This window comes from Tachysurus fulvidraco, chromosome 24 (assembly GCF_022655615.1).
Source record: "Tachysurus fulvidraco isolate hzauxx_2018 chromosome 24, HZAU_PFXX_2.0, whole genome shotgun sequence".
Taxonomy (NCBI): domain Eukaryota; kingdom Metazoa; phylum Chordata; class Actinopteri; order Siluriformes; family Bagridae; genus Tachysurus; species Tachysurus fulvidraco.
Genome location: NC_062541.1, coordinates 13,698,836 through 13,713,573, shown reverse-complemented (window position 1 = coordinate 13,713,573; position 14,738 = coordinate 13,698,836). Strand labels below are relative to the sequence as shown.

Here is a 14,738-nt window from a genome sequence, read left to right as displayed (position 1 = left end):
TCTCTCTCTCTCTGTCTCTCTCTCTCTCTCTCTCTCTCTCTCTCTCTCTCCCTCCCTCCCTCTCTCTCTCTCTCTCTCCCTCTCACACACACACAGACACACACGCGCTCTCTCTCTCTCTCTCTCTCTCTCTCTCTCTCTCTCTCTCACACTCTCCCTCTCTCTCTCTCTCTCTCTCTCTCTCTCTCTCACACACACACACACACACACACACACACACACACACACACCGTCTCCCTCTATCGCTCTGTTTCTGTTGTTTCTGTTTCCTCTCTCTACCTATCCCTCTCTATATATCCCTCTTTCTCTCTACACCCTTCCCTTTGCCTGATGCAGTGTGACAGTGCACTAGCCTCTAGCACTCTGTTGGCGCGGAAACAATCAGCTTTGACAGAAAGGGGGTGGAGGGGGAATGGAGGGATGTATGCAGCCCTGGGGCCAGTGTATGATGAAGTGGATGGGGAGATCTGTCTACAGAGAGAGCGAGATAACACAACAGGCCACATCCAGCCCATTTTGTTCGAATTTTGGTTTCAAACATGTAAAAAAAAATAGGTTACTTATGGAACCACTTTCTAATAAAGACTCTTTGTTTCCATGTGACCGAACATTCATAACTAGGGATGGACTCATTCCACTGTATTTTTTTATTTATATATAATACTGATATCAGAATGCTCTGTTCTCTTTCTTCTGATAATTGTAGGTTTTTACGCTTATTTGTGTCACATGATTAGTGAAAGATCTGTGTGAAAAAATGAAAAATGAAAGAAATAAGCAAAATAAACTGGCAGATATTGACCACCACATGCTGCCAAAACAGTGTCAATGTGCTTGGCATCGATTCCACAAATCTCTAGATGAACACTGTTCTTGAGTACGACGTTACAACCTTTTTTTCATGAAGGAGAGTGCTGTCCAATTCGTTTAGTTGAAATCTCCCAGAGGTGTTTAATTGTTTTCAGATCTGGTAACTGGGAAATCCGTTGCATATGATTTATATCCTTTTCATACTCATCACTCACACTCATTCAGCGATTGCTTGTGCCCTGTGGATGGTGCAAGGTCATCCTGGAATTTGGGACCACTCCCATTAGAATAGAAATGCTTCATAGGATAAAAACACAGTCAGAGTTACTCTGTAGTGATTTATAGAAAAGCAGGATTACTGCCTCTGCTTTACTCCTGTGCTTGGGTTAATGTAGGTGACGGGATTTCTATGCTCTCTCTTCGTGTCCATGTGGGTTTCCTCCAGGTTTTCTGGCTTCCTTTCACCTACACCATACCACAAAACATACCAGTAGGTGAACAGGTGGCCTTAAATTAACTGACGATGAATGAATCATTGTCTGATTTGCAAGATCTAAGGTGGATGAATAGATAAAACCATTTTCCAATATCAATTTCAATCTCAGCACTGGTCTCTATACTGATATTAAATATTGGATTGGAGCATCCATGGTGTATTGAGTGTACAGGATCGACATATACAGTGCTTTTCCAGAATATACACAATAGACATAAATACAAAATCTGATAAAGGTTAATAATAACCAAGATATATTAAATCATAAACAAGAGGTCACTGACATTAATTAGGATAAATATAATTTCTTATTATTTATATGAGTATAACGTTAATAAAGTCATAATACAGTTCAGTGGATTTTGATTTATAGTTTAATAAATTGTTACTACAAAGACTGGCTTTGCATACATTTTGTAACAGTATACTACTATAGATGTGCATGTAGAAAGATGGTTTTCTTGATTTTCTATGATTTTCCTCAAGTTTGGTTCCTCTCAAGGTTTCTTCTCTGTGTCACATCATGGAGCTAATGCAAAACCATATTTCACTGATAAACAATTTACCATGGGGACAATTTTGTATAAATATTACAAAATGTGAGTACATTCTCATCCACATTTTTACCTTCTTGTCTATTCATTTACATTTACATTTACATGTACAGCATTTGGCAGACGCTGAGGTGATATCTAACAGAATAACTAATACCCATAAGTTACACTTTTAAGAAGCTTCAGAAAGCATAAAAATTCAGTAGTATGTGTTATGGCATAAAGTGTCTAAAGCCTTTGGCCGCAGGCTGAGAGCTCAGCTGTGGATGCAGAGGAGTGAAGCTGAAGGAGTAAAGTCTGGGCATCGTTCCTTCAGCTGCTTTAACCAGCTAATAAATATGAAAACAGCAGGTTTAAACTTTCATTCGTTCACTGCTTGACAGGATTATCCCCTTCTATGGAGTCCCATGTAAATCTCTAAACCTCATAATGGCCAATGTTGTCCCATAAAAACGTGTTGAACAATAGGAGATGAATGCAGGCTCTTTCACGCATTAAGGGGTTTTTTAAACACAGGATCTCATGAGGGTATTCAAAGCACCGCCCATCGCTTAATCTCTCCGCCGGTGAAGGCGCGCCTCTGAGCAGCAGGTGCGTGTGCCGAGCACCGGGGGTCACAGCGGCGGCTAAACGCGCTCCGAAAGAGGAGGGAGGAGAGGGAGGAGAGGGAGGGAGAAAAAGCCGCCTATGTCGAATCCGCACAGCTGCTCCAAGGAATTTTTTCAGAGGCTGTCACTTGCATTTAGCTTGCGCTTTTTGTCCGGATGAAGCGGTCTCTCTCGTGTCCGTACGCTCTCGCCGCCCTCTTCTGCTTAAATAGGGGGGGAAATAGAGAGCCGCTAAACGGCGACAGTCACGAACAAAAGCGAAAGGCACCCGGACTCGGCGCCGTGAAATCTTAGATTAATCGGCCCGGCTGACACCGGCGCTGTTTCCCTTCAAGAATGCAAATGATTAAATTGCTACGTTAAACACTTAAGCTCGGACTATTCCCCTGATACCGCCACTTTTTGTTCATTTGAAGGCCTAAAGTTTGCAAAGATTAACTGGATGGCAAAGGTGACTGTATTAAATGTGCCAACCTCTCTCTCTCTCTCTCTCTCTCTCTCTCTCTCTCTCTCTCTCTCACACACACACACACACACACACACACACACACACACACACACACACACACACACACACACACACCTAAAACTCCCAAAGTCCTCACAATGATTAATTGTATTTTTTAAACACCATTTATCAATACCAAGACGCAATCTCCGGATTTTGCTACAGACACTTGAACTTAACTCATGAATATCATTAATCCAGCCTGTCCCTGTTTTTAATCAGAGCTCAAAACCTGTCTCAGTCCAACAAACTCTACCCTAAGGCTATGTGCTCATAATCTCTATACTTTTTTCCTCTGACTGGTCCCATTTGGGACACAGTGTGAAACTGCTGGGTTCAATTGTTTTATGCTGTTTGTTGTCATAAAAGTGGTTCATTTTGACCACTTACAGAACATATTTCCCATTTCACAGAGAACCCAAAATAAAAATGGCCATTAGATAATAATCTTTCCATTAATTTTCCATTCAAAGTGAATCAGATATTCAAGGGATCCAATTATAATTTATGTACTTTTGCTAGAACAGTTATGGCTAAGTGTATTTGGCTCAAGGCTGCCAGGGTATGATTATGAGAGCAGTGAGTGGGATTTAACCCCACAACACGCTGATGGACAAGAACCAGATACAACTGTGAACAGTGTGATAGCTGACTAAATAAAGCACAGAGAGTTGTATAGATTCTCCTAGCAGATAGCATAGGGAAGTGTTGTGCAAGATCTCTCTCTCTCTCTCTCTCTCTCTCTCTCTCTCTCTCTCTCTCTCTCTCTTTCTCTCTCTGCCTATGTGTTTGAGTGTGTGTGTGTGTGTGTCAGTATATTAGCAGTCAGTGCACTGGGGCCCTTAGGCGATTCCTGTGTGTGCTTATGATAAAGAAGAAGAGGGAGGAAGTAAGAGAGTGGTGGGGGTGATAGTGGGGGAAAGTGAGAGCTGGAGAGAGAGAAAGAGTTAGAAGAGCAGGATGTTGGGGGTGATAGGTAGGGAGAGAGAAAGTGAACGAGAAGTAGAGGAAAGAAAAGCTTGAAAACCAGCAGAGCTTGAAGCTTCCATGATGCTGTCAAGATCACATCCCCATCGGGCTCTTTGTGCATGTATGTGTGTGTGTGTGCGTGCGTGTCACTTTCTTTCTTTTTCATGAAACAAGGGTAGAGTGCCTTGGCAGGGTAATTAAGAATGGCCTCTAAACACTAAAGTATGGCAGAAACACTCCAGATGAAAGTAAATGATTAAAATAATTACAGGCTCTGAGCTGACGAGCTGGAGCGCGGGGTGGCCGCCGGACATTTGTCGGTAATTAGATAATTAATCTGAATGCAAATTATGAGTCCTAACGAAGCAGTCAGGCTAAACCAGTGACAAATGTAGAGAGAGATAGAAAGGCAGGGGGACAGCAAGAGAAAATAAATGAGCATGACACATCCAGCCTTACTTCCACTAGAGTGATAACCTATGTATAGAAAAACAAACTTGAGTCTCTGTGAGATCATTTATAAAGGACAGGCATGTGCTGTAGAAAAAAGTATTTATCTATTAAAATACAAAGTTGTTTCTCTTGCTTTAGGTTCTAATGCAAAGAAGATAAATACTTGAGCTTTTAAATTGCATTTATAAACCTTTTAATAGTACTTTAGCAAATTGTTAGCAGTCTCAATAATAGAAAATAATTAATAACTGGTATGCCATTTACAGCAACATATAACATAGGGTTTGGGGATTTGGTGACCCTTTTGATCTTATTAACTTGATAAACATTTTGTAAAATGTTATCTTTTCTGTTCAATATAGCTCTCTATTGTATAGTGCTCTGAATTAAGTTAATTAGCTAGCTCTATTAGTTTTTCCATCATTAATGTTAATATCAAATATACAGTAACTAAAGTAAAATGACATACCTAATGATTTTTGCTGGGTTTTTATAGGAAATTGATTTACTATGTTTAAGATTCATTTTTCTTAGGTCCACAGATTATTTAGATTCTCAAAATAAAACAATCTTGCTTAGGATATATGAAAAAAATTAATGGCATTTGTAAATCTCACTGGAAGAAATGTCTTTCTATGAGCAACTTGTTTAAATATTGTAACGTCTCCCTCCTGATGGCAAATTAATTGATTATGTGGCAAGTAAAGATGTACTCAACAAAGAGCGTTCGAGTATAAAAAGACCGTGAACAAAGTGTATTTTGAAGTTATAATTATCTGGTACTGTTATTGTATCTTCTTAGTAATACGTGCATGTTACAAATTGCTACAGATATAAAAAGTAATTTTGTGTTAGCTAAAAAGAGTAGTGAATGAAATCAGTCAGAAATAAGGAGGAGAACAAAAGAAAGTGGCAGATATTATAGCTACCTAGTTTAATACCTGATTTAATATTTTGGTTTTTTTTTTAATTACTTGCAACAGCAGATGTCATGTTTTTATGTGTTTCTCACATTAGTACTATTTTCTTTAGCTCAATTTTTCAATAGTGGCCCCTGAATTACCTTCTCTAGGAAAACCGACACAGATACTGTCATGGATAATGTTCTTTACTTTAATGTTCTTTAATCATCAGGGCAAAGAACCATCACTAGAGACAATACTGACTGATCTGATATCAGGTATTGGGCTGATACCAGTAAAAAAAAAAAAAAAAAAAAAAAAAAAAGGATATTAGACAAATGATCAGAAAAAAAAACACATCTTAACTACATTTGGAAAAAAAATACATTTATCTTTTGCAACTGTAAGTTTTTATATATAACAAAAAAAAGTGATTTGTTTTCTTTATTTAAGATTGATTTTATTAGATACTTTATATATACTTATACTTTATTATAATCATTATGTTATATATGTAGGTATGAAAAAGCGTGTGAAATGCTTCAGTTGAAAAAACAAATATATATATATATGTTTTAAAAGGAATTAAATGTATCATAACGTTAGCATACAGTACATAAACACACCACCACTAGCCATCCGGCACAATCAGGTGATGCCAAAGACATGCGACCTTTACTTCCGGTGACGTTAGAAGAGCGCGCCTCTGTGCTGAAGTTTTGCTGTGTAATTTCTTACAGTGTCCATTCGATACCGGTGTAACTAAAATTCTATAGGATTCGTTTCCCTTTTGCAAGATGGAATATTTGATTGGTATTCAGGGTCCGGACTTTGTCTTGGTTGCTGCTGATAATGTGGCTGCCAGCAGCATCATCAAAATGAAACAAGGTAAAGATTTATCAACTCACGAGCGTTAGCTTAGCTTAGCATAGTTTAGCTTAGCATAGTTTAGCTTAGCATAGCTTATCTTAGCGTAGTTTAGCTTAGCATAGTTTAGCTTAGCAGTCATGCTAGCTATTAGCCTAGCCGCGCAGCTCTAGTTCTTTAAAATTATGTGACTAAGTTAGAGGATTATTCGTGTACTTAATATAATTCGTCGTCCTGTATGTATAACTGTTGTTCGCAAATAAATCATAAGAATACAATTTACTGCAATTTTCTTTTAGATTAGTCTGTGCTAGTCATTGCTAGCGGCTTAGCTCGGCACTTTTGTGCGCAGAACAGATTTCTTGCAGTCAGTCAGTACTGAGACGTTCATATGTTGTAATATTTTGTTTCATGATTTCATTTGCTGTCTCGTTTGCTGTTTATATCTGTGAGATCGATGAGCTGGTCTCAGCAGATGAGTAGGCGAAATATGGAACGAAAGTGAAAGTGTTTTTTTGTTCGTCCTCAGAAGTCAGTAGAGATTTTTTTTTATTTTGTAATAATCACACAATTTTAAGCGTTATTAGTACTAATGTGACGGGATAATGTTTTGTGTGTTTTCTCTTTGTGAGGGAAGGAAGTTGAAGTTAAACCTAACGTGAAACGTGTTTATTGCAGACTACGACAAAATGTTCAAACTGAGTGAGAAAATCCTGTTGCTGTGTGTCGGGGAAGCTGGAGATACTGTACAGTTTGCAGAATACATTCAGAAAAATGTCCAGCTCTACAAAATGAGAAATGGTATGTAATGTTGTTCTCTCACACTTTTATAAACAACTGTGTTATTTCTTATGCTTTACATGTAGTAAACTGCTAACTGAGGGTTGTAAAACTTGGATTGCTCACTTGTATCTATGTATGTATGTATGTATGTATGTATGTATGTATGTATGCATGCTAAGGCCTTATACAAAGTTAAAAAGTAAGTGTATATCACTATTTCATTAAAAAATGGCATTGTTGCATGGCCCCTCTTTCCTCGTTAGTGCGTGGTCTGAACTCCTGGGAATCCTAGCGATTATCCCATGAACATTATAGTCAAAAGCATGTAAACCTCTGACCATCACACACATGTGGTTATTGACACAAACTGTTGTCACAAACTGGAAGCACAGTATGTCAAGTCAAGTCAAGAGGCTTTTCAACCATATATAGCTGTTGCAGTACACAGTGACATGAGATGACGTTTCTCAGGGATCATGGAGCTATATAAAACAAAGACAGAGTTAAGGACTTTAAGTTCTTCCTAGATACATAAAGTGCATCTGTGCAACCTGGTGCAAAAAGTGCAGGACAAAAATACAAGACAATAAACAAAAATACTTCAGTGTCCTTGTATGCTGTAGAATTACAGCTTTTCTTCACCGGAACTAAAAGGCACAAACATCATCCAGTAGGACAATGCCTCTATGCACAAATTGAGCTCCTTGAAGTCGGAGTGGAAGAACTGGAGTGTCTGGCACAGAGTCCTGACTCTGAACCCCACAGAACACCTTTGAGATGAACTGGAACATCAACTTTGTGTTCATGTTTAACATAAATGCTTGTGGTCTTGTGCAGAATAACCAAATATCCTCACAACAACACCCTGAATATATTAGAGAGTGTAAGCTCTACTTTTTATTGTAACCAGAGTTCTATAACTCTCCTCCTAATCATTAGCAGTGTTGTGATTAGGCACGTACCAACATCAAGGGAGACTGGAAAAGGATTCAGAGATGACTGATAAAGAGTGATGCTCAGATTGTAGCAGACTTCATTGAGCAGCACAGGTATATAGTACGTTATCAAAAACTATATACAGTTTGTAAGTAATGGAAAGAAGGTAGCGGTGCTTTTCGTAGAGTGGCATGTCATGGAGAGACTGGACACCATCCTGCCTATTGGCTGAGTTCATAATGTCTCTGTTTAGTCATGAGAGTTGCTCATGTCTTCCATCAGTGTCAACTGTTCAGTTGAGCTTGTGATCAAATTGTTGCCAGGGATGACACAAAATCAATCAATTGTTTAGTAGAAGTAGGTTATATGACTAGGTCAAAACTCTGGGTCACTCTGGAGTCATCCAGCCACAAGTGCATGCAAGGCTCCTCCACTTTTTACTGAAGTGATTGAGAGACCTAGTAAAAGGAGATGAGGGAACTCCTCGTCAGTCATGTGTTAGCAATCTGGTTTACAATGAAGGCCTGTTATATCAATGTGAAAGCAGTATTTCGCATCAGACCCATTGGCTGGCTTGATGCTAAAGCAGGAGTAAGCAAGAACGAATGTTTGGTGAAGGCACAGTTTTGAAGAATATTACAAACTTATAATCTTTGTGCTCTCATGGGATGGGAATCGTTGTTGAATTTAATAATTTGTGAACAATTTTTAGGAATTGAACGTGCTAAGACATTGTCATTATTTGTTGTTTATACAGACATTTTCATGTTTTGTCCTCTGTATGCTGTCTTTCTTTTAGGATATGAGCTCAGTCCGACGGCTGCTGCGAACTTCACCAGGAAGAACCTAGCAGATTATCTGCGCAGTAGGGTGTGTACATAAGTTTCTCTTGTTTTTTTTAATCCATCACACACATCTCACCTATATTGGGAAAAAGGAGGAATTCAATTCAACATCATTCTTTCATCAAATATTTATAAATATGCAGCAATTTAATACAAAAATAGCAAGTCCGAATCTTAAATAAAACCATTACCTTGCATTAGTGTGTGTTTCTGGCACCTGATCACCTTTGAATTTCACCTGAGCACATAAAGAAGGGAAGTGTCAGTACACCAGGCATGCACTGTAATCGAGAAAATAAGTTCCCCAAACCAGAAGTAATCGTCTCTGGACAGGTGAGCCACATGGGATTGCGTAAAATGCTCTAATATTAATGATAAAGATGGAGAGAGAAGCCAGCTGTCATTAAAAAGGAGCTGCAGGAACTCCAGTTATACAGAAAGTAATCAACAATGCACTGGACTAAAGACATCTCCATTTCTACACCTCACACTCCACAAAATCCCTCCACTGAACGACAAAACAAGTCTGCGGCATTAATTCAGCTCATCATATGACCCTAAGAACAGAATATTACAGACAGAAGTTCAAAGGGGAGAGCATCATGATGTGGAGCTGCTTGGTGCATTACATCCGATTTGAAGTAACCATGAATGGATAAAGGTGCTGTTAGAAGAGAAGAGAATATAATTATCGCTAGTTAGAAGGCAATTGAATTACAATGGGGGGAGAGAGTGGTGTGTAAATGATGGTGTACAAAAATGTCTATGCTTATTTCTTCTCACTCTTTACTGCAGACAGCAATTAGGTTGTATTATTAATATGGTTAATAATAATTCTATCTCACATTGCATTTTTGTAATATTTTCCTTTTCTTTTTGTTGTTGTAATTCCTGTATTTGGTGTGCTGGTCTTCCAGTGCTGTTGAAACCTGAATCAGGTGTCACAGCTGACTGAAAAACCATAACGAATAATCATAGGTACAGTTTATTAGATACTGACCTTGCTAGACAAACGACATCGATTGATATCTAAAATGAATTTAGTGTCAAAATGCAAAAGTTTACAATGCCGCTGCTCCGAAGGTGTGATTTGTATTTTGTTCTCCTGCCCCCAGACCAGTGCTCAGTTGTTAACTGAACAAATCCGTAAATGTAATTCATGCTGGGTTGGCAGCGCTGAGTCGTGCACCGCTTGCTGTGACTGAACGAAGGTAGTGTTGACAGTGATAAAAGACAGATGTCAGGATGTCGTGTGTCTACATTGTGAAATATGAGGTGTGATCCAAGTGTCTGTGCTCCTGAGCACCTGAGCATGCTCTACAGCATATAGTCCCTTTGTGTGTGTGTGTGTGAGAGAGATCACTTATGCACCCATCTGTGTAAAAGGCCTGTCTACACCCCGGCCCTGTTGTCTGCTAGTTTTTGTGTTAATTTGTTAGGAGTAGCTGCTGCTTGTCACAATAGCAGAAGGGAGAAAATAATTACAAAAAACAATTAGAGCATTTGTTGCAGGAGGGGCTGAAGAGGGAGGGCAAGCCCCGGGGGTTAAGAAGAAGCCCTCTGGGGCATTGGGCCTCATTCTCAAATCAACATGCTTCAGCTGCAGTGCATCTAATGTACAGTTAAAGAAAGGCCTTCACTGGCTGCCTATCTTACCAGACTTCCCTCTGAGGATTAGTTCTAGCACAGTGCTCTCTAGGGTTGGGTGTGGTTAAGAAATAAACATAGTCAAAAACAGTTATAATTATTTTTATTTCTTATGTACACATCTATAATGTACGTAATGAATGAATTATTGTCCTTGCTGTTTTTATTTATTTTTATTTAAGTGAATAAGGATTTGGTTCTTGAGGTTTGCTTGTTTATTTATTTATTTATTTATTTATTTTAAAGCCCTGAGTTCCTTATTGGACATTTTTAAATCCACGCTAAGAAGTGCTTTTATTCATATCAGTTTTATCCTGAAATAATCTCTGATCGATTACTGAACATTCACTTACTTTTCTGTTGTCAGGTATCAGTGGGCAGGTTTGAAAAGACAGTAGATTTGGATCAATGTAATGCAGACATGCTTGACCTTGGTAGCTGTAATCCTGGGTTGTCTAAAGGGAGCTACATTGTGTGCGTGTGTGCGTGCGTGTGTGTGCATGCATGTGTGTACTATATAGACTGAGCTTTAGAAAGAAAAAAGACTGCAGGGAACCTCTGGAGACTGCCTGAATTTTTTTTTTTTTTTCTAGACACAGCTATTTTTATTATATTAATTATATTTGAGAGATTAAAATGTTGAGTTGTTAATCGTTAAATCTATATGCTCGTATCGTTTAAACAAAGGGTACAGTAATTTTTGTTATAAACTAATCTCGGTCTTGGAGCTCGGCTGCAGATGAATGTGATTTAGCACAGACAATAAAATGTTAGTATGTAGCGAACTAATTAAAATTTAAAACTATAATCTTTACACTTATACAAAATGATTGACTTCTTTGCCACACCTCATCGAGAACGTTATGTAGTTTTATCTATAAAAACAAGCAAACAAAAACAAAGAAAGTGATTCAAGAGCACAGGAGTTTGAAATACTGAGTCTTTTCACAAGGTTTTGTGGTCACTGTATGTGATTAGGTGTATACGATGGTGACACATAACGTCATATTCATGCCACTGAAGATCAAATCCCAATGCTGAAACTAAGGAATTTAGCAAAATGTGTATAGGTGGAATTGAACAACTGCCCTATTCTAAACTGTATTATATGTATTTGTACATTTTCTGTAATTATTGTTCAGCTTTGAAAAAAGAGACAAAAGACTTTCTAAGGCTTTCAAATCTACACACAAATGTTTCCAAGAAACGTCTTCTGACTTCCAGAAATATAGCCGTGTCTCTAGACACAAATAATTACTGTCACCGTATTTCATGTTGCTCCATGGCTCAGTCACAGCTGAACTTGAGAGAAGACGTCAGGACAGAGAAAGGGAAGGGTGCCTTGGGCAGTCTGTGAGAGTTTGGAGGAACGCTGGTACATGTACACACACGCACACGCACGTGAAAAGGGAGGTGGAAGTGAAACATCTCTATCTTGACTGTCCCCAAGCCATTTTGATTCAGTATCCATATCAAGATATAGTATAGCCTAGAGTGCTATTTGGTGTTGTATGCTCGGGCGCTAATATTTAATGGTGTGTTCTCTTGGGTGAGGTGAGAGAATTGCTGTTGTGTTGGGAACTCAGGTGGGGTATGTATGAAACAGGTGTCAAGTTAAGAGAGAATGGATAGAGATGGCACTCCTGGGAGCTCTGTTGTTCCCCTGCTTGGTATCTCCAACAACCTGGGCTCTAAACCGACTGTCTACGGGGATACTCGCATGGAGCACAGCCAAGTTTCTCTAACACTTACACTCCCACTACACCGTGTCAAAGCCAAGGTCTGAATCAGACTGCAGGCTTTATGATATGATGTGCACCTCTAGCACCTGCACCGCTTTCTAGATGTAGCGTAGCTGGCAGTAAGCCAGTTTATGTCTCTTCCTTCATGATGATGAAATGAGAACCAGCTGAGTTACAAATCTGTTCGGACACCGGAACGGTTCTTTTCTTAAAAATGCGGCTTAAAGCGGAGGGAAGGGGAAGTGTAAAGCAGGTGTAAAGGCACAGAGTTAGGAGATGGCAAAGCAAGTAAGCAGGAAAGAGACTAAAGGAAGTTTTAATGAGCTCTGGCTCAGCTCCAGGGCATCGGGGCGAGGGAGGGAGTCTTGGAGAGGGGAGAAGGAAGAGGAGAAGAGAAAGGTGGGGAGGTGCTCCAAGCTGCGGGGTGCTGTCATCCAGCAGATGTCACACTGCTGGTGACACCAACGACCCCCCAGACCGCTCAACACCCCCTCCCTGCCCCACCCCACCTTGCTTTCTCTCCTGTTTCGGCTTATTCACACCCTCCCCTCTCTTTCTGACGCTGGTTTTGATGTTGATAATGCTACTTCAGTCCTTCGTTTTGTTGATTGCGCTTTAGGACTGAACTTGTTAATTAAAAACAGTGTTTTAAAATCATAGTGCGAACACTAGAGCAAACTTTAATAGTGATCTAAGGCACCTCAAGTGCTTTAATGAGAACGTCTGTGTGTATATTTGTCTCTGTTTTTTGATGGTAAATTACTGCCGAACTTATGAGCTCTCTTTTAGTCTCTCTCTCTTGTTTCCTGTAGACTCCGTACCACGTGAACCTGCTTTTGGCAGGTTATGATCAGACCGACGGTCCTGCTCTGTACTATATGGACTACATGTCATCACTGGCTAAAGCCCCATTCGCAGCACACGGATATGGAGCTTTCCTTACTCTGTCCATCATGGACCGATACTACAGGCCAGGTGAAACCCCTCTCTCTCTCCTCTGTTGCCGTTTCTTTGTGTGTGTAAGTGTCCAAACACGGGCCCAAATAAGAACCACGTTAAATTGCATCATAGTTTTTGATGCACATGAATACACAACATGGAAGACGTGTTTAAATTGAAAGGGTATTTATTTATTTATTTATTTGCTTGCTTGCTTGCTTAAAATTAATTAAATAAATAAAAATTTATTTTGTTATTCAGCTACATTATATTTATACATTATAGACCATAAGGCTGAATGTAAACTAAATATTATGGCAGACCAAAGATTCTTACTGGCATTCAAATCATTTTGTTGATGAATTAGTACGAACGGTGTCATTATAGACACCTGTAAAGTACATTTACTGCAGCTTCCTAAAATTAAAAACAAATGCTTGTTTCTGCCAAAAAACATTTGTTTCGGGTCATTTAAGGTTGAGCAATAAACAACTCAATATTGTTTGACAACCCCGACATGGCACTAATAAGTCACACTACTTTGTTACAACACTGTTTTAGTTATTTTACATAAAAACTGTCTCAATGCCCATAATACTAGGTGCTAAAACTTGATTTGTGGTCAGCAGAAAAAGTGTAGATTCTAGTGTTTGGAGAGAAAGATTCCAGTACTTTTTGTGGTGGAAACAGACTCTCTGGTTCTTTTCAGGTTCTGCTTTCGGCTACTGTTTTTACAACTCTTTGTGTAAATCATACTGGGGTTTTTTTTAAGCATGTTTTTGTGATTTGAAATTATTTTTGAAGTAAATATCTCTTGCTCTGAATGCAGATCTGACACGTGAAGAGGCACTAGACCTTCTGAAGAAGTGCGTAGAAGAGGTAAGCTCACACACACACACATTCTGCCACGTCGCATCTCCACCATCGTTCTTGTCAGTTTTCTCTTGTACCTCCGTTTCTTCTGGTGTGAACGTCAACTCTAACTAATGAAGTAAAATGAATTTCTGTACAACGTTTAAATCATTTAAGCCATTTTCAGTGTTAATTGCCCCCCCCTCATTCACTAATGTGTGATATATTTTTTTTAATTATTATTTTAAATTTTGCCTCAAATTCATAGCTCAACAAGCGCTTTATCCTGAACTTGCCGTCTTTCACCGTTCGCTTGATTGACAAGGATGGCATTCACGACATGGAGAAGCTTTCCGTGGGGACAAAGTGACCGTCTGCTGTGGCATCTTAACACCATCACTCTTTTGTACTGCATATCTGATCCTTTATGTTCAAATAAAACTTTAGCCCTGTTAAGTACATTGTGTTTTGAGGTTTTTTTTTCATACATTAAATGCAATATTTCTCTGTTTATCAACATGTCATAATTAACATTAACGCGTATTGTCACTTGTCAAACAGAGAAATGTGATGTTTATTAATAGAAGAAGAAAAGTTGTGGAAGACATAGCTGGTAGAAACAACAGCTGGCCTCTAAAGGGTAGGATTGGTAATATGTTATTGTGTAATGTGTTAAATGAATATCTTTATTTCCGACTGTCTACCGAAGTCTAACAGCTCTGTCAATCCAATCAGTTCTTTTCTAAATTCAGTTTAATGTGAGCAGATTCTTTGGTTAAGTTGCAGAGCCGAACAGAGCAGTGTGTATCCAAGAAAAAGCTTGAGTT

At 39.0% G+C, this 14,738-nt stretch overlaps 1 protein-coding gene across 1 annotated transcript; it reads left to right on the top strand.

The window, feature by feature from the left end:
- The first annotated feature begins 5,938 nt into the window (after positions 1–5,938).
- psmb2 (proteasome 20S subunit beta 2) lies at positions 5,939–14,370 on the top strand. The gene is made up of 6 exons (XM_027148490.2): positions 5,939–6,188; positions 6,846–6,968; positions 8,686–8,756; positions 12,933–13,095; positions 13,889–13,938; positions 14,180–14,370. Exons 1-6 carry the CDS (start codon positions 6,098–6,100, stop codon positions 14,279–14,281), a joined length of 600 nt encoding a protein of 199 aa, XP_027004291.2. The 5' UTR covers positions 5,939–6,097; the 3' UTR covers positions 14,282–14,370.
- Positions 14,371–14,738: the final 368 nt, after the last annotated feature.

Excerpts from the sequence above, each read along its gene's own strand:
- psmb2 (XM_027148490.2), top strand. The coding sequence starts at position 6,098 with ATGGAATATTTGATTGGTATTCAGGGTCCGGACTTTGTCTTGGTTGCT. Across the intron at positions 6,969-8,685 it reads GCTCTACAAAATGAGAAATG|GATATGAGCTCAGTCCGACG; the intron begins GTATGTAATGTT and ends TCTTTCTTTTAG. Across the intron at positions 13,939-14,179 it reads TGAAGAAGTGCGTAGAAGAG|CTCAACAAGCGCTTTATCCT; the intron begins GTAAGCTCACAC and ends TCAAATTCATAG.